This window comes from Pristis pectinata, chromosome 38 (assembly GCF_009764475.1).
Source record: "Pristis pectinata isolate sPriPec2 chromosome 38, sPriPec2.1.pri, whole genome shotgun sequence".
Classification (NCBI taxonomy): Eukaryota; Metazoa; Chordata; class Chondrichthyes; order Rhinopristiformes; family Pristidae; genus Pristis; species Pristis pectinata.
Genome location: NC_067441.1, coordinates 1,466,827 through 1,491,142, shown reverse-complemented (window position 1 = coordinate 1,491,142; position 24,316 = coordinate 1,466,827). Strand labels below are relative to the sequence as shown.

Genomic DNA, 24,316 nt, shown 5'->3' with positions numbered 1-24,316 from the left:
CCCCCCCCCCCCCGCAAACCCCCCCCCCCCAAGATCCACCAGCAGACAGCCCAGGTGCAGAGATGTGCAGACCGACAGGGCCCCTCCGTGGGTGACAGTTCTCCTCCGGGGTCCGGGCCAGTGTCTGCGGGGAGTGGGGGGGGGGGGGGGGATGTGATCGGTCTGTGGGGGCGAGCAGTCCGTGCCCGGCGCCGGGGCTCAGTTCGGACGAGTCGATGCCGGGCTGTGTCCCGTCTCCTTCTGCTCTGCTCCACCTGCAGTCGAGCGAGGCACCGTCAGGAGTGGGGACTCCCCTCGCCCTGTCCCCTCCCCCCCTCCCCTCAGCCCGTCCTCTTCCCCCCCCCTCCCCTCCGCCCGTCCTCTTCCCCCCCCCCCCAGCCCATCCTCTCCCCCACCACACCATTCCCCCCTCCCTGTCCCCTTCCCCCTCATCCCAAATCCCCACTGCCTCCACCCCCACCTCTGGCAGCCCGTTCCAGGCACTCACCACTGTGTAAAAACCTGCCTCACACATCTCCTTTAAACTTTCCCCCTCTCACCTTCAATGCATATCCTCTGGTATTAGGCATTTCCACCCTGGGAGAAAGATTCTCACTGTCCACTCTATCTGTGCCTCTCATAATCTTGTAAACCTCCATCAGGTCTCCCCTCAGCCTCCACCGCTCCAGAGAAAACAACCCAAGTCTGTCCGAGCTCTCATAGCTCATGCCCTCTAATCCAGGCAGCGTCCTGGTGAACCTCTTCTGCACCCTCTCCAAAGCCTCCACACCCTTCCTGTAAGGGGGCGACCAGAACTGTGCACAACACTCCAAGTGCAGCCTAACCAAAGTGACCTCCTGACTCCTGTACTCAGTGCCTCGACCGATGAAGGCAAGCGTGCCGAACGCCTTCTTCACTGCCCTATCTATTGTGTTGTCACTTTCAGGGAGCGATGGACTTGCACCCCAAGATCCATCTGTACATCAATGCTCCTCAAGGTGTGCCATTCACTGTAAACTCTCTTACATGTGACCTCCTGAAGTACAACAGAGACCTCACACTTGTCTGGAATAAACTCCACCTGCCATTGCTCTGCCTGTATCTGCAACTGGTCTGTATCCTGCTGTGTCCTTCGACAGCCTTCCTCGCTGGCCACAGCTGCACCCATTGTTGTGTAATGTAGCCCACCTACATCTTCGTCCAAGTCACTTATATATACTGCACATCATAAACAACAGGGGGTCCCAGCACTGACCCCTGCAGAACACCACTGGTCACGGACCTCCAGTCAGAATAACCCCCCTCCATCACCACCCTCCGTCTCCCACGGCCAAGCCAATTTTGAAGCTAATCTACCAAGTCACTGAGGATCCCATGCATCATGATCTTTAGGACCAGCCTACCATGAGGGACCTTGTGGAAAGCTTCACCGGTCCATGTAGACAACATCCGTTGCCAGCCCCTCATCAATCAACTTCATTGCCTCAAAAAACTCAGTCACGTTTGTCAGACATGACCTGCCCCTGTTCTCACCATCCCGTCTCCCTCGCTCTGTCCACTGTCTTCCTCTGCCCCTTCCCTCTCTTACCCCCTCCTCCCGCCTACCTGTCTCACTCTGGCTCTGTCCTCGTCCCCCGGGGCACGTCTGCCCCCCCTCAGCCTCCTGCTCAGCGACGAGGAAGTCATCGGGGGGCCAGCGCAGCTCCCCGCTCTCCACCTCGCTGACGTCAGTTGGCTCCACCACGATCGAGGGGAGACGGTCCTTGAGTTTGCACTGACCCTCGTACGAGTCACAGGGGTCCGGGAAGATCTGCAGCAAGGGAGAGAGAGCCAGAGACTGAGACAGGGACAGGCGAGCAGATGGCGAGGGAGGGAGAGAGGGAGCAAGAACAGAGAGAGAAAGCAAGGAAAGGAGAGACAGAAGGGGGGGGGGTGAAGGGGAGGAGGGGTGAAGGGGAGGAGGGGTGAAGGGGAGGAGGGGTGAAGGGGAGGGGGGGGGTGAAGGGGGGAGGGGGGGTGAAGGGGGGAGGGGGGGTGAAGGGGGGAGGGGGGGTGAAGGGAGGGGGGTGAAGGGGAGAGGGGGAGGGGGGCAGAGAGACAGCAGGAGGGGAGGGGGAGGGGGGCAGAGAGACAGCAGGAGGGAGGGGGAGTGGGACAGAGGGGGACAGAGAGCGAGAGGGACGGAGAGACTCACGGGCACCTCCTTCCACGTGAACCCTGCCCCTTTGGGTGGGAAGCTGCCGGCTCTGCCTCAAGTGAAGGCCAAGCCTTACACCCATTGACCCCCCTCCCCTCCCCTGAGCACTCCCTGGTCTCACCCCGGTCTCTCCCCACCCTCCACAGTGGGGGCGGTTGTTGTGAGGAACTGGGGCGACTGGGAGCACAGTAATGACAGTCCATTCGGCCCAAAGTTCCTGGCTATGTTTGCCCTTCCCCAGGTTGTGGCCACACACAGACCACCCACAGTACGGCACAGGAACAGGCCCTTCAGCCCACCATGTCTGTGCTGACCACGATGCCGAATTAAACTAATCCCTTCTGCCGCATATGGTCCATATTCCTCCGTTCCCTGCACATTCACGGGTCTGTTTAACCCCTCGTTCGTATCTGCATCCACCTCCACCCCCACCACTGGCAGCCCGTTCCAGGCACCCACCGCTCTCTGTGTAAAAACCTGCCCCACACATCTCCTTTAAACTTTCCCCCTCTCACCTGAAGTGCGTGCCCTCAAATGTATTTGTAATTTCAATGCTGGGAAAAAGATCTGTCTACTCTATCGATGCCTCTAATAATCGGGTCTCCCCTCAGCCTCCGCCGCTTCAGAGACTGCACACAGTACTCCAAGCGAGTGATCGCAAAGTCTCCGAGTCCACGCCCTGTCCCGGCACAGGGGACTGTCGCTTTAAGCAGTGCGGCCGGTGGGAGCGGTTGGGCTGATGTTAAGGCCGGGATGCTCTCGGCTGGGAAGACAGATGCCAAAGGGGAATTGACTCCACTGTTGTTTGCAGGCATTGCCCTGGTAACTCACTGCAAATAAACCTTCCATTCGCCGGCCTTCGCTCGTCCCGTCAGGGGAACTGACGGGTGACCTGTGCCCGCAGCGGCTGCCTCAAGGCCACCCCTCCCCAGATGTGGACACCACAGCACTGTGGGGAACACAATGGCCAGCTGCCCGGTGCACAGAAAGATCCCACAAATGGGCCAAGCCCCCTGCTTGTCTTTGGGACGTTGATTTGATGTGATGGGGGTGTCGCCCAGGCTCGGGTGGTTGGGGCCGACTGCCTTTGGCTCGGGTGGGGTGGGGTCCTTGAGGAGGGGGGGGGGGGGTGATTCCCGCCCGGGGACAGGGTGACCCCCTGGGTGGGACTCCTTCACCTAGAGGGGTGGGGAACCTGGTAGATGTAGCTGGGGAGGGGAGGGGGTGGTGGAGGACCAGGGTAGACTGCACAAGGAGCTCTGTGCGTCCCTGTGGAGCTTCTGGTCAGTGGTAATGCACAAGGCACAGGAGCAGAATGAGGCCGTTTGGCCCATCGAGTCTGCTCCGCCATTCGATCATGGCTGATTTATTTTTCCCTCAACCCCATTCTCCTGCAACGAATCCCACAGATTCACCGCCCTCTGGCTGAAGAAATTCCTCCTCATCTCAGTTCTAAAGGGACGTCCCTTCATTCTGAGGCTGTGCCCTCGGATCCCGGACTCTCCCACTGATGGGAACATCCTCCCCACGTCCACTCTGTCCAGGCCTTTCAGTATCCAGTGGGTTTCAGTGAGATCCCCCCTCGTCCTTCTGAACTCCATTGAGTACAGACCCAGGGACATCAAACGCTCCTCGTACATTAACCCTTTCATCCCCATGATCGTTCTTGTGAATCTCCTCTGGACCCTCTCCGGGGCCAGCATATCCTTCCTCAGATATGGGGCCCAAAACTGCTCACAATGCAGCTCACATTTAGTGAAACCCAAACGGCGAGCAGGTTATTGGTGAGAACGTTCTGCTGGACAGGACCATCAGCGACACCTCCCATCAAGAGCGGGCTGATTGGGCGATAGGTTGGATCTGTCTTGGTTTCTGTGCACAGGGCACACCTGGGGCACTCTGTTGGGCAGATGTCGAGGTTGTAACTGGACTGGTACAGCTTGGCCGAAGCCCAGCTCTCCATCACCACAGCCGGGATGTGTCTGCTCATGGGGTCACACAGCACGGAAACAGGCCCTTCGGCCCAACTCGTCCATGCCGACCAAGGTGCCCACCAAGTGAGTCCCATCTGCCCACCTTTGGCCCATATCCCTCTAAACCCCTCCCATCCATGTACGTCCAAATAGCTTTTAAATGTTGTTACTCTACGTGCCTCAACCACTTCACCTGTAGCTCGTTCCATGTTCCTAACACTCTCTGCGTGAAGAAGTTGCCCCTCAGTTCCCTTTTAAATCTTTCCCCTCTCACCCTAAACTAATGCCCTTGTGAGTTTTAAGTTCCCCTTCCCTGGGAAAAAGACTTGTGTTCACACTATCTATACCCTATACACCCCTATAAGGTCATCCCTCAGTCTCCTACCCCTTAGTCTCAGACCTCTCCCTGTAACTCGGGCAGCATCCTCAGAAATCTTCTCTGCACTCTGTCCTGTTTAATGACGACCATCTTACAACAGGGCGACAAAACTGAACACAATTGTCCTGTGGCCCTTTGCTGTATCCAGTGCTCTTGACAAACCGTGGAGTGAATGGGATCTGCTGGAGACCAGTATCTCTGATGGTGGGGGGTCTCAGGAGGGACTCTGACTCTCCTGAGCTCACGCAGATTGTAAATCTCAGTCCAGACGGGGGTTGAGGAGTGGAGGGAAAGGCTGTGGGACTGGAGGGACTGGAGCAAGGGGATTTGCCCTTCCGGAGCCCCCGAGAACCCTCTCTGGCTCCCGAGGGAAGTTACGTTGCAGTTATACAAGACATTGGTGAGGCCGCACTAGGAGCACTGTGTACAGTGTTCGTCGCCCTCTTGTAGGAAAGATGTTACTAAACTCGAAAGAGTGCAGAAAAGATTTCCCAGGATGTTGCCTGGACTCAGGGGCCTGAGTTACAAGGAGAGGTTGTGTAGACCAGGACTTTATTCCCTGGAACGCAGGAGATTGAGGGGTGACCTGATGGAGGTGTATAAGATCATGAGGGGCATAGACAGGGTGAAAGCACACAGTCCTTTTCTCCAGGGAGGGGGAGCTAAAAACAAGAGGGCAGAGGTTTAAGGTCAGAGGCGAGAGATTTAAAAGGGACATCAGGGGCAGCTTCTTCACACAGAGGGTGGTGCGTATTTGGAAGGAGCTGCCAGAAACAGTGGTTGAGGTGGGCACATCAGCAACGTTTAAAAGCCATCTAGATAAGTCCATGAATAGGAGAGGTTTAGAGGGCCATGGGCCAAACTTGGGCAGATGGGACCAGCTCGCTGGGCAACACAGTCAGCACGGACGAGTTGAGCTGAAGGGCCTGTTTCCCTGCTGTACGACTGTGGCCAGGATTGAACCTGCCCTGGCTCCCTCACGGGGTCATGGAGGTTTCTGACTGACGCTGTGGCCCCAGCCATCACCAAGACAGTTTTCCCAACGATCTATTTTTGTGACAGAGCAACAAACAGAAACTCTCTCAGACTGAGGCCAGGGCTCTGTGTTATTTATAGCCGGTCTGGGGAAATGTGCCAAGCTGCACGCTGACAGGGGCAGGGCTCCTGGAGAGTTCTCCCCCCCACTTGACCCCACCGGATTTACTGCCTGCTCTCGCCTCGGTCCTGTACGCGCCCCCCCCCCCCCCGCTGCCAGCCCTCACCGCCCCCACCATTTACCTGGAAGGGCAGCCCGTTGTCGTCCGGTTTGAGGGCCAGTCCCTCGCCGGCAGCCTTACAGCTGCTGATGATCATTTCTGTCATGGCGGGGTCCCTCCGCGCTGGTTCCTGTGGGGATGGAGGGGAAGCAGCTGGTCACAGTGGGGATGGGGCGATCCAAGCCTCGCAGGCCAGGGTCTGGAGTCTGAACATAGAATGGTACAGCAGAGGAACAGGCCCTTCGGCCCACGGTGTCTGTTCCAAACACGATGCCGAATTCAGGGGGAGGGGGAAGGACAAGGTGCAGAGGTTTAGGGGAGAACTCCGCAGCTCGGGGAGCTGAGGGCACGGCTGCTGAGGGTGGAGCGACGAGGATTGGGGGACGACAAGGGTCGGGTCAGAACTTGAGGAGTGCAGAGACGCGGAGGGGTGTAGGGGCCGGAGGGGGTTACAAAGACGGGGAGGGGTGTAGGGGCCGGAGGGGGCTACAGAGACGGGGAGGGGTGTAGGGGCCGGAGGGGGCTACAGAGACGGGGAGGGGTGTAGGGGCCGGAGGGGGCTACAGAGACGGGGAGGGGTGTAGGTTTGAGGCTGATTGTTGTGAGGAGCTTTCACTGGAGGTAACCACGCACTGGACAATGATTACCCTGTCCTCCAGGACTGACCTCCCGATGCCTGTCTCAATGGGTGTCAGAGGAGAGTGCAGTTGAAAGCGAAAGTCGCACTATATGCCAGCCCCAGAGGGCTGTGCTTTCCGGGAACCACCAGTAACAGATGATCAGAACGGGCTCCAGAGCAGTGAGGGAGAGTTGGGGGTGGGAAGGTGTTTGTGTTCTGTGCGCACCGGCTCAGTGTTAATCTGCACAAACAGGAAGCCCTCTCTCAGCTGTGAAATGCAGTGAGAAAAGCTCAGGCCTGGGGCTGTGCAACGCGGGCACAGGCCTGTGGAACGCGGGCCTGCACACTGGAAAGGAGGGGTGACTGCGGGTGGGGTGCTGGGGGGATGGTGGGGAACGTCAACCACTTGGATGAGAACGTACAAGGCGTGGGCTGGAAGTCTGCAGACGACACTAAAGTGGGTGATATGGTCGCGAGTGAAGGTGGTTATCAGAAATTACAGGGGAAACCTTCATCAGCTGGGTAAACGGGCAGGGAATCCGCAAACGGCGTTCAATCCAGATACGTGCAAGGTGTTGCATTTTGAGAAGACAAACCAGGGTAGGACTTTCACAGTGAACGGCAGGGCCCTGGGGAGTGTTGTAGAACAGAGGGACCTGGGGCTACAAGTACATGGTTCCCTGAAAGAGGCGTCACAGGTGGACAGGGTGGTGAAGAAGGCGTTTGGCACACTGGCCTTCATCAGTCAGGGCGCTGAATATTGGAATTGGGATGTTACGTTGCAGCTTATGTCTTGCACTGTACTGCTGTCTCAAAACAACACATTTCACGATACACGTCAGTGATAATCAACCTGATTTTGAGTTGTACAAGACATTTGTAAGGCTGCGCCTGGAGTACTGTGTTCAGATTTGGTCACCCTGTTATAGGACAAACGTCATTAAACCAGAAAGAGCGCAGAAGAGATTTACGAGGATGTTGCCCGGACTCGAGGGACTGAGTTATAGGGGGAGGTTGGGCAGGCTGGGACTTTATTCTTTGAAGTGTAGGAGAATGAGGGGTGATCTTATAGAGGTGTATAAAACCATGAGGGGCATCGAAAGGGTGAATGCCCACAGTCTTTTTCCCAGGGTTGGGGAGTCGAGAACTAGAGGGCACAGGTTCAAGATGAGAGGGGAGAGGTTTAATAGGAACCTGAGGGGTAACATCTTCACCCAGAGGGTGGTGTGTATATGGAACGAGCTGCCAGAGGAAGTGGGTGAGGCAGGTACATTAACAACATTTAAAAGACACTTGGACAGGTCCATGGATGGGAAAGGTTTAGACGGATATGGGCCAAACATGGGCAAATGGGACTGGCTGAGATGGGCATCTTGGTTGGCACGGACCGGTTGGACCAAAGGGCCTAATTTCCCTGCTGCGTGACTCCAGGAGACTCTCAGAATGACATACAGAGGAAGCTGTGACTGGGACAACGGCTCCCTGACATGGAACCCACACCCTGTGCTCCTCGACTGGGGAACAGGGACCAGAGCATGGAAGCAGGGTCCAGCCATGCACTCCTGGAGCCTCCAGGACAACTGAGACCCTCGGTGCTGTGGGAAATGCCTCTCATCCCTCACTCCTGCCAACTGAGTGCTTGCCATTAACTGAGGAGGGCTCCTGAAGTCTGGACAATGACCCAGAGACAGGAGCTCAGATCCCAACACAGCAGCTGTGGAGTTTAAATTCAGTTATTGATCTGGTATTATTAACAACTAATTATCGGCAGTGATGTCCACAAACTACCAGGCTGTGGTAAAAACCCCTCAGTTCACTGACATCCTTCAGGAGACCGAATCTGCCATCCTTACCCGGTCTGGGTCTGTACGTGACTCCAGACCGTCCGTACCCCGTCTGGGTCTGTACGTGACTCCAGACCGTCCGTACCCCGTCTGGGTCTGTACGTGACTCCAGACCGTCCGTACCCCGTCTGGATCTGTACGTGACTCCAGACCGTCCGTACCCCGTCTGGGTCTGTACGTGACTCCAGACCGTCCGTACCCCGTCTGGGTCTGTACGTGACTCCAGACCGTCCGTACCCAGTCTGGGTCTGTACGTGACTCCAGACCGTCCGTACCCAGTCTGGGTCTGTACGTGACTCCAGACCGTCCGTACCCAGTCTGGGTCTGTACGTGACTCCAGACCGTCCGTACCCAGTCTGGGTCTGTACGTGACTCCAGACCGTCCGTACCCAGTCTGGGTCTGTACGTGACTCCAGACCGTCCGTACCCAGTCTGGGTCTGTACGTGACTCCAATGTTGCCAGATTGACTCAACTGCTTTCTACAATGGGTCAGCACAACACTCAGTTCAAAGGCCATTTGCGAATGGCAAGATCCTGAAACTAAGTAAAAAAAACTGCAGGCGAGAATATCGCTCAGTCAGGAAGGGTTGGCTCTCCTGGAGCGTAACAGGGCAGTCATTTGGCCATCATTCAATGCACTCTGACTGCACAAGTATCACCACAGAGGTGTGGGTTTCCACATGGGAAGCAGTGAAGGGACAAATTGGAGAGAAGGTGGGAGATCATCAGATCTACATTAAACCAACAGATTTTTTTTGAAAACTGGTTCTTGTAGAGACAGAGGGGGAGAGAGAGAGACAGAGAGAGACACACACAGAGAAAGAGAGAGAGACAGAGAGAGAGACAGAGAGAGAGACAGAGAGAGAGACAGAGAGAGAGACAGAGAGAGAGACGGGGGGGAGAGGCAGAGACGGGGGGGGGAGAGGCAGAGACGGGGGGGGGAGAGGCAGAGACGGGGGGGGGAGAGGCAGAGACGGGGGGGGGAGAGGCAGAGACGGGGGGGGAGAGGCAGAGACGGGGGGGGAGAGGCAGAGACGGGGGGGGAGAGGCAGAGACGGGGGGGGAGAGGCAGAGACGGGGGGGGAGAGGCAGAGACGGGGGGGGAGAGGCAGAGAGGGGGGGGAGAGGCAGAGAGGGGGGGGAGAGGCAGAGAGGGGGGGGAGAGGCAGAGAGGGGGGGGAGAGGCAGAGAGGGGGGGAGAGGCAGAGAGAGAGAGACAGAGACTTGCACAGATGGAGCAGCGGGCAGAACAAGGCAGGAAAGCAGTGGTGTGACAGCCCCCAGACCCAGCAGAGTGTGACAGTGAATACATCTCTGCAGTGTTTGCAGTTTAGCCACAAGATGAGCTTCAGGAGATGCAGAGCAGTGGGTAGGAAGTGACAAAGTGAGCCACAGAGCCCAGAGCTGAGCTTGCAAGGGGAAGCAGGCTCGAGAGGAAGAGGGCAGCCACACCACACTCAGACAGACAAAGCATGAAGTGGCCCACCCGACCCACTGCCTGAGGGACCACTGACAGTCATGGTGACAACAGCCCAGTTAGCTGGGCTTCACCAGCCCAGCGCTACAGTTAGTGACCTTCATTCTAAAAGCCACCACTGCCAAAAGTGTGAGCAGAGAACAGGGCCATCTCACACTCTGTGTCCAGCCGCACTGCAGGAGGGGCGCTGAGGGGGGAGCGCCGCGCTGCGGGAGGGGCGCTGAGGGGGGAGCGCCGCGCTGCGGGAGGGGCGCTGAGGGGGGAGCGCCGCGCTGCGGGAGGGGCGCCGAGGGGTGGAGCTTGGTCAGAGTGAACACATCATGCTCACAGTGAACACAGCTCACTTATTTTGGACATGGTTCGCTCACAGTGAGCATGGCTCCCACACAGTGAGTACGGCTCACTCACTGTGAACATGGCTCACTCACTGTAGGCACAGCTCGCTCACGGTGAGCGCATTGCCCTCACAGTGAACGTGGCTCGCTCACAGTGAGTATGGCTCGCTCACAGTGAACACGGCTCGCTCACAGTGAACACATCGCCCTCTCGGCGAACACGGCTCGCTCCACAGGGCTCCAGCACTCTGCTCACAGGGAACTCACCGCTCAGCTCCAGCTCCCGCTCCCTTGAGACCGGCTTCCTGTTCCTCTCTGCACACACACACACACAGGCGCCCACGGTACAAGCAGCTGAGTTTCAGGGGAAGCAGGAGGAGCCTTTCTCTCGCCCCACGTGACTGAGACAGTAACATGTGTCGAACATTAAAGGGCCAGGACCTGACGGTTAATGGGACACAGCTGCCCCTCGCTGAACAACCCAGGGAGACCTCTCTCTCAGTCTCCAACACACAGGCTGAATAGGTGGGAGGGAGGGAAGGCGAGAGATGGAGGGGCAGGAGGGAGGGAAGGCGAGAGAGGAGGGATCAAGGGTGAGGGAAGGGGACGGAGTGTGAGGGCAGAGAGCAAGTGGGGGAGGGAGGGAGAGAGTGATGGGAGGAGTGAGGGAGGGGGAGGTGAGTGAGGGGTAGGGAAGAGGATGTTACTGGGACTGGAGGATTTGAGTTACAAGGAGAGACTGGACGGGCTGGGACTGTTTTCTCTGGAGCGACAGAGGCTGAGGGATGACCTTATAGAGATTTATAGATCACGAGGGGCATCGAGAAGGTGGATGGGCAGTCTTTTCCCCAGGGTAGGGGAGTCTAAGACTCGAGGGCACAGGTTTAAGATGAGAGGGGAGAGATTTAAAGGGGACCTGAGGGGCAACTTCGTCACCCAGAGGGTGGTGGGATATGGAACGAGCTGCCAGAGGAAGTGGTAGGGGTGGGTACAACTACAACGTTTAACAGATTGTACCTGTTATGTGGATGGGAAAGGTTTCGAGGGAAATGGGCCAAATGGGACTGGCTCAGGTGGGCACTGTAGTCGGCATGGACGAGTTGGGCCGAAGGGCCTGTCTCTGTGCTGTGTGACTCTATAAGAGAAACCTTTAGTGAGGCAATGGATCAAAGTTAAGACACAGTGCCCAGGAGAAAGCTGGGACTGTGGGAAATGATCAGCAGACACCAGATCAGAAGGAGTACTGAGCAGAAATCCAAGAATAAATCAGCAGATAAGGCCAAAGGTGACAAAGAGAATAAAAGGACAACTATCTGAATGCATAGAGCCGCCAGAACTGAAGGGGTGACTCGAGGTAAATTACTGCGGACCGATAGCCATCGCGGAGACCTGGCTCCGTAACGACATAGACTGGGAACTGAGAATTGACGAGGATCCTCCGGAGGTTGAGACAAGGTGGGTGGGTGGCTCTGATGGTCAGTGCAGGATGTGGTGCGATGGAGGAGATGACCCAGGTTCGGGACACCAGGGGGTAGAAGCCATTTGTGTGGAGAGGGATGATGAAGGCAACGAGTCCCTTGTGGGTGCACGGGCCTCGTTACATCAACCCCAAGACAAGCACACAAGAAAACAGGAGCAGTAGGCCACTCGGCCCCTCAACCCTGTCCCACCATTCAATACGATCACGGCTGATCTACGCTGGCCTCAACTCCTCTTCTGTGCCAGTTCCCCATCACCCTCAACTCCTCGATCTTTCAAATATTTATCTATCCACTTCTTAAAAAGTTCTAACGATCCAGCCTTCACCAACCCTGAGAGAGAAGACATTTCTATGCACCTCAGTTTTAAATGACCGGCCCCTTGTTTTGTAACCACATCCCCTTGTATGCAACTCTCCCACTAGTGGAAACATCTCCCCCTTAAGATCTGATATGTTTCAATAAGGTCATTCTTCTAAACCCCAAGGAATACAGGCCCAAACTGTCCACTCCCTCTTATCCAGGAGATTTGCTGGTGCATCTCCTCGGGACCGCCCCCAATGTCACTATATCCTGTTTAAGGCATGGCGACCAAAAATGTGCACCATGCTTCAGGTGCAGCCTCACCAACACCCCGTACAAACAGAACACAACCTCCTTATTTTGAAACTCCAACCCCTCCCTAATGAAGGCCAAAGGACACTCAAAGCGGCTGCGCTGGTTGATTCTGTGGTTAAGAAGGCATATGGTGTATTGTCCTTCATCAATCGGGGAATTGAATTTAGGAGCCGAGAGGTAATGTTGCAGCTATATAGGACCCTGGTCAGACCCCACTTGGAGCACTGTGCTCAGTTCTGGTCGCCTCACTACAGGAAGGATGTGGAAGCCATAGAGAGGGTGCAGAGGAGATTTACAAGGATGCTGCCTGGGATGCGGAGCATGCCTTATGAAAGCAGGTTGAGGGAACTCGGCCTTTTCTCCTTGGAGCGACGGAGGATGAGGGGGGACCTGACAGAGGTGTATAAGATGATGAGAGGCATTGATTGGGTGGATAAGTCAGAGGCTTTTCCCCAGGGCTGAAATGGTGGCCACAAGAGGACACAGGTTTAAGGTGCTGGGGAGCAGGTACAGAGGAGATGTCAGGGGTAAGTTTTTTACTCAGAGAGTGGTGAGTGCGTGGATGGGCTGCCGGCAACGGTGGTGGAGGCGGATACGATAGGGTCTTTTCAGAGACTTTTGGATAGGTACATGGAGCTTAGAAAAATAGAGGGCTGTGGGTAAGCCTAGTAATTTCTAAGGTAGGGACATGTTCGGCACAGCTTTGTGGGCCGAAGGGCCTGAATTGTGCTGTAGGTTTTCTATGTTCTAAAACACCCTTTGCCCTCCACACCGCCTGCTAACTTTTCACCATTCATACACCAGAACACCTCGATCCCTCTGAGCTTCACCCTCTTGCAGCCTCTTCCCACTTAAACAATAATCCGCCCTTCAATTTCCCTTACCGAAGTGCGTCACCTCACACTTCCCACATTAAACCCCATTTGCCGGGTTTTCACCAATGACTATATCCTGCTGCCGGATCACAACGGCCTCGCCACAGTCTGTCCTTCCACCTAGTTTCCGGAGGACAGAGTTCAAGAGCAGAAAATATGAAAGCTTGTCAGGAAGGTAGGGTGATGGTCACGTAGGATTTGGCCCACATTAATCAGATAGGCAAAGGAAGATGGTGTGGCGTTAGTGGAGTGCTTGAGTGTTTTGGGGATAGCTTCTTAGAAGCACATTCTGGAGCCAACCCGAGAGCAGGTCACATTGGACCTGGCATTACTCAATGAGATAGGATCAATTAATGACCTCATAGTGATGGCTCCCCTTGGTAGCAGCGATCATAACACAACTGAATTTCAGGGAGAGGAGAATTGGTTCAAGACCAGTATTTTAAACTTAAATGAGGGCGGTTATAAGAGCAGAGCTGGCTAAAGTGAACTGGCAAGGAATCAGTCAGTCGATGTGCAGAACACCCAGAATATGTCCATTCCCACGAGGAAGAAACATTCCATGGTAGGATGCTCCCCAGCTGTGAGCAACTAAAAGAGAGCTGAAGATAGTCTCAAACCTAAAGAGAAAGTGTATAATTGTGCAAAGACGGGTGGCAGGTGAGAGGGTTGGGCAGAACGTGAAACAGCAAAGAATGAAGGTAAGAGTGAACGGCAGCAAACAACGTTTTCACTGGGCCTCAGTACACGTGACAACAATAAACCAATTACCAAAAAAATTAACAAGGAAGAGAAAATCAGTGTATGAGATAAAGCCAGCCATTAATATCACAAGACACACAGAAGACAGAGGAGCAGAAGTAGGCCATTCGGCCCATCGAGTCTGCTTTGCTACCTCACCATTTGCTAAACTATTCTCCTATCCAGCTGCAATTCCTGGCCTTTTCCCCATATCCCTTGATACCCTGACTAATTAGATACCTATCAATCTCCTCCTTAACCGCCCCCAATGATCGGGCCTCCACAGCTGTACGTGGCAACGAATTCCATAAATCCACGACCCTCTGGCTAAAGAAATTTCTCCTCATCTCTGTTCTAAACGGGTACCCTCTAATTCTAAGACTGTGCCCTCTAGTCCTGGACTCACCCACCAAAGGAAACAACTTAGCCACATCTACTCTGTCCAATCCTTTCGACATTTGAAATCTCTCTCTGAGGTCCCCTCTCATTCTTCTATACTCTATAAAGTCAAAGTCGAGTTCATTGTCAGACGCACAAGTCCATGTGTGCACAGGTGCAGTGAAAAACTTACTTGCAGCAGCATCACAGGCACAGAGCATCAGATAAGCAGCATTCACAAGAAAAACAAGAATTAAATACGTCATATAAAAGAACACAATTAGAACAAAAAAAAAGTCAAAATGATCAAAGTGGTCCCAGTGTTGCTGTACTGAGGCAGTGATCAGGGTTGTGCCGGTTGGTTCAAGAACCGAATGGTTGAAGGGAAGTCGCTGTTCCTGAACCTGGTGGTGTGGGGGCTTCAGGCTTCTGTACCTCCTGCCCAATGGGAGCTGAGAGAAGATGGCACGGCCCGGATGGTGGGGATCTTTGACGATGGACGTTGCCTTCTTGAGGCAGCACCTCCTGTAGATACTCCCGATGGTGGGGAGGGATGTGCCCGTGATGTACCTGACTTTGACCTTATCCTCCACCCACCTTTACTGGAGCCATTACAAAGTCAAGGCTGTCACTGAAGGGCAGCACAGTGGTGCAGCAGGGCAGAGTTACTGCCTCCCACTCCGGAGACACGGGTTCGATCCCGACCTCCGGCACAGTCTGTGTGGAATGTGCACATTCTCCGTGACTGCGTGGGGTTCCTCTGGGTGCTCCAGTTCCCTCCCACATCCCAACGACGTGCGGGGTCGGTGGTTAATTGGCCACTATAAATTGCAGCTGAGTCTGGGGGGAGCTGGTGGGAGTATGGGGAGAGCAGAATGGAATTGCTGTTATAAGACCATTGAACCTACCTCTTGTATGATAAGATGGACTCTTGACCTCACAAACTACCTCGTCGTGGTCCTTGCACCTTATTGTCTGCCTGCACTGCACTTTCTCTGTAGCTGTAACACTTTATTCTGCATTCTGTTATTGTTTTCCCTTGTACTACCTCAAAGCACTGATGTGATGAGATGATCTGTATGGATGGCATGCAGAACAAAGTTTTCCAGTCTACCTCAGTATGCGTGACAATAGTAAACCAGTTTAGCAATTTAAATGTGTGATCGACGGTCAGTGTGGACTTGATGGACGGATGGGCCTGTTTGCGTGCTCTGTCTCTCTCTATGACCATGAGCTGGGTGAACACAATGCTTCCTGGTGAGTATGGTAGGGGGGTTGCACTGTGGGGACAGGGTGCTGGGGGTGTGGGCATTAAGGGGTGCGTGTGGGGGTGAAGACAGAGGGTGCTAGGGTCTCGGTGGGACCGGACTGGTTCTGCACACCCAGCCGGACCCAACTGTGGAAACTTGCAACTGTGCAAAAGGCATTGCATGTCACCGTCTGCTTGGAAAGAGACCACAAGCCTCCACCAGGCCTCTGGTTTGCAACCGACAGTGCTCAGGGTAGCAAACACGTTGGGAGCTGAACTCAGCAAGCGAGTTCAAAGCACCGTGCACAGTCAGAAGGCAGGCCGACGACTCGGATGTTTATTCATGCACTGTGTACGTGTCAGGCAAGGAAATCATAATGTGAAATGGTAATCAGAGAGAGAGAGGGAGAGAGAGAGAGAGAGAGAGTGAAGAAAGAGGAGGAGATAGACAATAAGTGAAAAAAGAAAGAGAGGGTGAAAAGAGAGAAAGAGGAACAGAGAGAAAAAGAGAGCGGAGAGACAGAGAGAAAAACAGAGCGAAAAACAGAGCAGAGAGAGAGATGCAGAGTAGGGTGTGGGATGAGAGAGTGTGCATTCACCGACTCTCCTTCCACAGATGCTGCCGACCTATCGAGTGTTTCCAGCATTTTCTGTTTTTATATCAGGTTTCTATGAGTCATCCCAAGATGTTTTCATTGGAATCGGGGAATACCGAGGAAGCTTTTGATATCGAAGTGTTAGTTAGATGAAGCGGTTGGTGGGGGATACGGCTCCCAGGGTTTCAGGGATGAAGCAGTGACTGAGGGGGACGCACGTTACACACTGAGGCACGATGCTGGAGTCCGTCATAGCCAAAGACTTCAGCTTGGTTCAGACTTGAAGGAAAGAGAGAGAGGCAGATGTGAGAAGACAGAAGTTGTGGAGTTGGAATACAGCTCATACTGAGGACAACCCAACATATACTCAAGGGGCAGGTAGAGCTGCTGCCTCACAGCTCCAGAGACCCAGATTCAATCCCGACCTCCGGCATTGTCTGTACATTCTCCCTGCGACTGCCTGGGTTTCCCCCGATGCTACGGTTCCCTCCCACGTCCCAATGACGGGCGGGCTGGTTAATTGCCCCTAGCGTAGGGTGGGTGGCAAAAGAATAAAAGGGGGAATTAATGTGCATGTGAGGGAGAACAAGTTGCAGAGCTACAGAACAGTAGGGAGGGGGGGGAAATGGGACTGATGAGAGCTGGCATAGACCCGATGGACCAAATGGCCCTCTCTGTTGTCATGTCAGTCAGTGTGGTTCTCTGGGGATGGATGGTGAGGGTTGAGTGAATATCGTTCTTGATCCATTTTAACATTGTTCTGTTTCATTCTTTTATTCCCATCAATAGTTCACAAGAACCAGAAGCAGGAGGCCATTCAGCCCTCATACCTGTTCTGCCCTTCAATAAGCTCCTGGCTGCTGTCTTACCTCAGCATCACTCTTCGACACTAACCCCATATCCCTCGATTCCCTTAAGTATCCCAGAATCTAACAATGTCCCTCGAGCCTACACAGAAACAGAACCTCTCAGGTAAAGAATTCCAAAGACCTGCTACCTCCAGGCGAAGGCTCGTCTTTTGATCTCAGTCCTGAGTGGCCGACCCCTTATATCGTGGCTGTGGGACCCGATTCTAAACCTCTGGTTTAAGAAGTATCTAGACAAGCACTTGTACTAAGCCTTGGCAATATAAGATTTCTTTATTAGTGACATGTACATCGAAACACACAGTGAAAGATGCAGGTCACTGTGTGTTTCAATGTGCATGTGACTAATAAAGAAATCTTATATTGCCAAGGCTTAGTAGCCTTGTAAAAGGGATCGGTATTGGTTTATCATGGTCACTTGTACCAGGGTACAGTGAAAAATTTGCATACCATCCATACAGATCAATTCATTACACAGTGTATTGAGGAAGTACAAGTGTCACAGCTACAGAGGAAGTGCAACACAGGCAGATAATAAGGTGCAAGGCCATAATGAGGTAGATTGTGAGGTTAAGAGTCCATCTTATCGTACCAGGGAACCGTTCAATAGTTTTATAACAGCGGGATAGAAGTTGCCCTTGAGCCTGGTGGTACGTTCTTTCAGGCTTTTGTATCTTCTGCCCGATGGGAGGGGGAGAAGAGAGAATGTCTGGGGTGGGTGGGGTCTTTGATTATGCTGGCTGCTTTCCCAAGGCAGTGGGGAGTGTAGACGGAGTCCGCGGAGGGGAGGCTGGTTTCCGTGATGAGCTGGGCTGTGTCCACAACTCTCTGCAGTGTCTTGCGGTCATGGGCAGAGCAGTTGCCGTCCCAAGCCGTGATGAGATGGGCATGTACATGATGGGCTGAAGGGTCTGTAATTGGGTTATTATTGTACTGAGGGGCAGTGAAAAGCTTCTGTTTTGCATGCTATCCACACAGATCATTCACACAGATCATAGGTCAAATATGTTGGCGGAATATAGTATTAATGGTAGGATTCTTGGCAGCGTGGAGGATCAGAGGGATCTTGGGGTCCAAGTCCATAGGACGCTCAAAGTGGCTGCGCAGGTTGACTCTGTGGTTAAGAAGGCATATGGTGTATTGTCCTTCATCAATCGTGGAATTGAATTTAGGAGCCGTGAGATAATGTTGCGGCTATATAGGTCCCTGGTCAGACCCCACTTGGAGTACTGGGCTCAGTTCTGGTCGCCTTACTACAGGAAGGATATGGAAGCCATAGAGAGGGTGCAGAGGAGATTTACAAGGATGCTGCCTGGAATATGGAGCATGCCTTATGAAAGCAGGTTGAGGGAACTTGGCCTTTTCTCCTTGGAGAGACAGAGGATGAAGGGGGACCTGATAGAGGTGTCTAAGATGATGAGAGGTATTGATGGGGTAGATAGTCAGAGGCTTTTCCCCAGGGCTGAATTGGTGGCCACAAGAGGACACAGGTTTAAGGTGCTGGGGAGTAGGTACAGAGGAGATGTCAGGGGTAAGTTTTTTACTCAGACAGTGGTGAGTGCGGGGAATGGGCTGCCGGCAACGGTGGTGGAGGCGGATACAATAGGGTCTTTTAAGAGACTGTTGGATAGGTACATGGAGCTGAGTAAAACAGAGGGCTATGGGTAAGCCTAGTAACTTCTAGGGTAGGGACATGTTTGGCACAGCTTTGTGGGCCGAAGGGCCTGAATTGTGCTGTAATTGTTCTATGTTCTATGTTCATGAAAGCAGTACACAAGGAAAAACAATGCAGAATATAGAGTAACACAAAGGAGCTGGAGGAACTCAGCGGGTCAGGCAGCATCTGTGGAGGGAGATGGACAGTCGGTGTTTCCCTCCATTGATGCTGCCTGACAGTGAGTTCCTTCAGCACCTTTGTGTGTTGCTTCAGATTTCCAGCATCTGATGTCTCTTGTGTCTGCAGGATATAGTGTTACAGTTACAGAGAAAGTGCAGTGCAGGTAAACGAATAAGATGCAAGTGCCATGACGAGGTAGACTGAGAGATTAGCGGTTCATGCTCAATGTCTCAAGCTGAGGTAACTACTACCCCCCATATCTAGCCTATGTTTCAGTGAGATTCTGTTTGAATCTATAATGGAAATTAGCAATGGGACATGCCCTCTTCTCGTTACTACCATCAGGGAGGAGGTACAGGAGCCTGAAGACCCACACTCAATGATTCAGGAACAGCTTCTTCCCCTCCGCCATCAGATTTCTGAACGGTCCCTGAACCCATGAACACTACCTCATTATTCCTTTTTCTTTGCACTCTTTTTGGTCTCTTCTCACATCTGCTTACCTCTCTTTCCTTTGTCTAAACCAATTTGAAGTCTTTGGCTATGATGAACTCCAGCACCGTGCCTCTGTGTGAAACGTGTGTCACTCTCAGTCACGTGTCCACTTTTGTATCTTTGGCCCCTTGTATCCCTGGGTCCCTGAAACCCTGGGAGCCATAATCCCCACCAACCACTTCATCTAATTAACACTTCGATATTGGTATTGGTTTATTATTGTCACTTGCACCGAGGTCCAGTGAAAAACTTGTCTTGCACACCGATTGTACAGATCAATTCATTACACAGTGCAGTTACATTGAGTTAGTACAGAGTGCATTGATGTGGTACAGGTAAAAACAATGACAGTACAGAGTAAAGTGTCACAGCTACAGAGAAAGTGCAGTGCAATAAGGTGCAAGGTCACAACAAGGTAGATCATGAGGTCAGAGTCCATCTCGTCGTATAAGGGAACCGTTCAATGGTCTTATCACAGTGGGCTAGAAGCTTTTAAACTCAAAGTTTAAATATATTTTTAAACTCAAAGTTGAGTTTATTGTCATATGCACGGGTGCAATGAAAAACTTACTTGCAGCAGCATCACAGGCACAGAGCATCAGATAAGCAGCATTCACAAGAAAAGCATCAATTATACACACTATTTTTACAAGGAAGAACACAATTAGAACAAAAAAAAATCCTCCATCTTCAATCAAAGTGGCCATAGTGTTGCTAAGCTGTGGCTGTGCTATGTCTCTGCACTGTGCTGCTGCCACAAAACAACACATTTCACGTCTTCTAAGTCAGTGATAATAAATCTGATTCTGGCTGTAAATACACGATGCTGTAATCACGTCTGCCTCCAGAGAGGGCAGGGGCGAGCGGGTTTCATGCCAATGTGATGTTTACATTAACACAACCCATTTTAAGTTGGGACCCAACACAAACAGGAAGAGCACGAGGACGGTAGACTTCTGGAGCATTAATAACTCTGACGTACTAAGCTCAGAAGACAAGGGTTCAGTAGATCCCACAAAACAGATATAACACTGTCCCTTTTGTAAATGAAAGGTCACTACTCTTTGAAAATTGGAATCTAAAAGTAGGATACAGATACACATCATGACTCTGAGTGGGATCTTTGTACAATTAACTCTCTGTTAATGCAAGAGGTAGCCTCAACACAGATCGGCCCACGGTGCACAGATGAGAGGGTTGCTGCTTCCAATCAGGCGGACAGACCCCATTCCTGTCCTGTGTGTGTCTGCTGAGGGGGGCACACAAGGAGGGGGAGGGGGTGTGGGAGAGCGACCACTCACAGAACGAGGAGGGAGGGTCAGCACACACAGCAGCATCAGGCAGGAGGGAGGGAGAGGTGAGGGAAGGAGGGAGGGGAGTGGGGAGAGGGAGAGGAGGAAGGGAGGGAGGGAGGGAGAGGGAGGAAGGGAGAAAGGGTCAGGGAGGGAGGAAGAGAAAGGAAGTGATGGGGGTGAGGAGGGCGAGAGGAGGGCAAGGGAGAGGGGCGGCGAGGGAGGGGGAGTTAAAGGTGAGGTTAAGGGAGGGAGGGGGTTTGAGGGAGGGGTTTAAGGGAGAGGGCTGGAGAGGGAAATGGGAAGAGGAGAGAGCATGATGGTGCAGCAGAGAACGGGGAAGGGAGGGAAGGTTGCTGATATTGGCTGCAACACCCCCCACAGATAATAAACCGCTGCCTTAACAAGTGGGTAGGAGGGGTTGGAGACATACCTGACACTATGAGGTGGGAGATTTTGCACCCCCAATCCATGGGCTGGGCTGCGCTGGCTGTCAGACCTGTAAAATGCCACTCATTAGTCACGGGCAGTCGTGACCTGGAGCTGTGATGACCCTCCAGCTCCCAGTTCAATAATCCTACTGACAGCTCCTCAGGCAGATGGGTGGAGTGGGGGGGGGGGGGGGGTTAAGGGGACTGTGGGGCAGCCCTGTTTAACGCCCAGTCCTCCTGTTCTGTTCCAGACCATCCTCTACCCATGGGGATTATTCGACTATACACTGCAGCACCCTGGGCAAGACCCAGTGCTGATTCAGGACTGACCCTGACACTAGTGTGGACCCAGCACTGCCTTTATTTCTATAGCTGGCTGGGACAGAGGCTGGCAGACTCAAACCTGCAGTTGGCACCAGTGGTTCTGTGCTGCTGCAGCTGGTTCACTGGGGGAGGGGAGGGTTTGTGGGGGAGGCGGTAGGAAATAGTGTGCTCTCCCACAGCGCAATGCTCCCTCTTCACTGCCCCTCCCTCAGTGTGGCGCTCCCTCCTCACCACTCCTCCCAGAATGTGCTGCTCCCTTTAAGAATATGGAGCAATAAGACCATAAGACAAAGGAGCAGAAGTCGGCCATTCGGCCCATCGAGTCTGCTCCGCCATTCTATCATGAGCTGATCCATTCTCCCATTTCGCCCCACTCCCCCACCTTCTCACCATAACCTGTGATGCCCTGGCTACTCAGATACCTATCAACCTCTGCCTTAAATGCACTTTGCTTCCACAGCTGCCCATGGCAACAAATTCCAAAGACTCACCACTCTCTGGCTAAAGAAATATCTCCGCATCTCTTATAAGTTCAATAAGCTCAAATAAACATGAAAAATTTTGTAAAGGCAGCCAGCAGTGTATTTTTACGATGTGCTGTGGAATCTGACAAATGAACCGACCCACAAGGAGCTGGTGGAAATCGAGTGGTACGTTGGTGTCTTGTGACGGCAATCTCCCGCTTCATCTGGTTTTAAGTTCTTGCAGGTAACAAATAGCCAAGGACAAATCAACTGGGTCAAATGAGCCTGGGTCTGTCTGTAGTCGTGTGCCTAATGTCCGCATGTTGTCCAGCTGATGCGACGCTGGTTGTGTTTGGTGTCATCTCTGCACTGTGTCTAATGCCACATTCAATTCATTTCAAAATCAAGCCTGCCCCCTCTAACAGAAGCCTCCTTTCATGGCTGGTGAACAGGCAGTAGGTAGCAGGGAACAAAACACTGACTTATAACCAACAGCCTTGGCCAGAGCCGTTTGTTAACTTGTTTTGTTTCACCATCGGGACTTCTCAAAAAGCTTTATGGAGGAGCATGTTCTTTTGGATCCGTTGTCAGTGAGGCAGCATTGAAAAGGGAGTGCAGCAAACTTGTACAAAGCAAGAGCCCAGAAAATAACCACATAAATAAGTGGTTTTAGTGCAAGGAGGATTGGAGAGGAGGACGTTATGTAGGAGACTGGATAACTTTCTCCACTTCTTGGACAGTGTCCTGGGAAGTTTCTTTTGAGCAAAAGTACAGATGGGACTGTGGTAAATCGTCACACGTACCACAGTTCAGTGTGAAACTTGTCTTGCAGACCGTTCATACAATCAATTCATTACACAGTGCATTGAGGTAGTACTAGCTAAAACAATAACAGGATGCAGACTATAGTGTTACAGTTACAGAGAAGGTGCAGTGCAGGCAGACAATAAGATGCAAGGGCCACGACGAGGTAGATCATGAGGGTAGGAGTCCATCTTATTGTATTAGGGTTTAACATCTTATCCAAAATTCGGTCAGTCTGGATGTAGCACAGCGTAGCACAGCACAGGACAGCACAGCGCTCCCTCCCTGCCGCCCCTCCTACAGTGACTTTTTTTTTGTGTTCCAGTCATTAGTTTAAGGTTTCTCATGGAAGTTTGTGTTATTTGATACTAAAATTAGAATTTAGATAACTTTGTACGTGAATGCATGAATTTAGACAGTTATTTTGGCAAGTTCTGTGACTGAAGGGCATCACAAGCAGATGTCTCCTGCCGCAATCACAAGGGGCTTCCAGTGCTGCAGCACCAGGCCAGTTATTGCACTGGACCCAGGGCAGGGGCTGGCAGAGATACCCCAGGTGAGCAAAGGGCCTGTGGACAGTGCTCTGCCTCTGAGCTTGCGGCTTCATGGAAATCAGAAAAAACATTTGCAGCTGGAATGAAGTCAGAAAGTGCTGGAAATCACACAGCAGGTGAGGCAGCATCCATGGAGGGGGAGACAGTGTCATCCTCTTGGGTTGAGGTGCCTTCTTCAGAAATGGCAGCTTCATACGGTCTGGGGACAGGTTTGAAGGGAAGTGGGCAGCTCATCTTTACACGACAGTGCTTAACACACTTAAACACTGACTCAGCTGTAGAGAAGGGGAAGAGATGGTGGCAAGTGCCATCTAGTGGGCTCCCTGCAATACCCAAGGGGGGGGGGGGGTGGAAGGTGTCAGCCATTACCGTAATACCTCCTGACCCTTACCGTAATACCCAGTGGGTCAGCTATTACCATAATACCCCAGACCCGACCCCTACCATAATACCCAGGGTGGGTCAGCTATTACCGTAATACCTCCTAACCCTTACCGTAATACCCAGTGGGTCAGCTATTACCGTAATACCTCCTAACCCTTACCGTAATACCCAGAGATCAGCCATTACCATAATACCTCCTGACCCTTACCGTAATAACTAGGGGTCAACCGTTACCATAATACCTCCCGACCCTTACCGTAATACCCAGGGTCAGCCATTACCGTAATAACCCTGACTCTTACCGTAGAACCCCGTGACAACACTTACCATAACACCTCCTGACTCTTACCCAGTGAGCCCTTACCGTAATATCTCCAGGCCCTTAACATAATATCCACCTAGGACCTTACCGTAATATCTAGTGGGAGCCCTTACCGTAATACTCAGTAATAATATCCAATGACATTACCGTAACACCCAAGATGAGCCCTCCCTGATACCAATACTGAGATGTCATGCTGTAATTTCATAGCACCGCTCATGCCATTAATCCCCCAGAATTAACACAGTCCACAACACCCTGATCAGTTACCATAATAACCTTAATATTACCGTAATATCCTGCGTCCCTGCCGCAACACTTTGTAATATACAGAAAGCCCTTACCGTAATGAAAGCAGAAGGTGGCTGAAGTGCCCAGCAGGACAAGCAGCGACTGTGGAGAAACGATGCAGCCCGACGGCGCATCGCCAGCACCCCCACTCCACATGGCCGGCACTTGCAGCTTCGCAGGTCCTTACCGTAATACCCAGAATGAACGGTTACCGTAATACGCGGAGTACTGAGCCGGCCCCGGCCCCGCCCCCGGGA

At 52.8% G+C, this 24,316-nt stretch overlaps 1 protein-coding gene across 1 annotated transcript; it reads right to left on the bottom strand.

Moving 5' to 3' along the window:
* Positions 1-24,316, bottom strand: LOC127586960 (protein LBH-like). Its single transcript, XM_052045012.1, has 4 exons — positions 24,113-24,316; positions 5,807-5,914; positions 1,585-1,789; positions 1-254 (listed from the first exon to the last, which is right to left on the bottom strand). Exons 1-4 carry the CDS (start codon positions 24,191-24,193, stop codon positions 199-201), a joined length of 450 nt encoding a protein of 149 aa, XP_051900972.1. The 5' UTR covers positions 24,194-24,316; the 3' UTR covers positions 1-198.

Coding starts and splice junctions, on each gene's coding strand:
- LOC127586960 (XM_052045012.1), bottom strand. CDS start 24,193: ATGCGCCGTCGGGCTGCATCGTTTCTCCACAGTCGCTGCTTGTCCTGC. Junction 1,790..5,806: donor ACAACGGGCTGCCCTTCCAG/GTAAATGGTGGG, acceptor CCCTTGCTGCAG/ATCTTCCCGGACCCCTGTGA. Junction 255..1,584: donor ACAGAGCCAGAGTGAGACAG/GTAGGCGGGAGG, acceptor GCTCGACTGCAG/GTGGAGCAGAGCAGAAGGAG.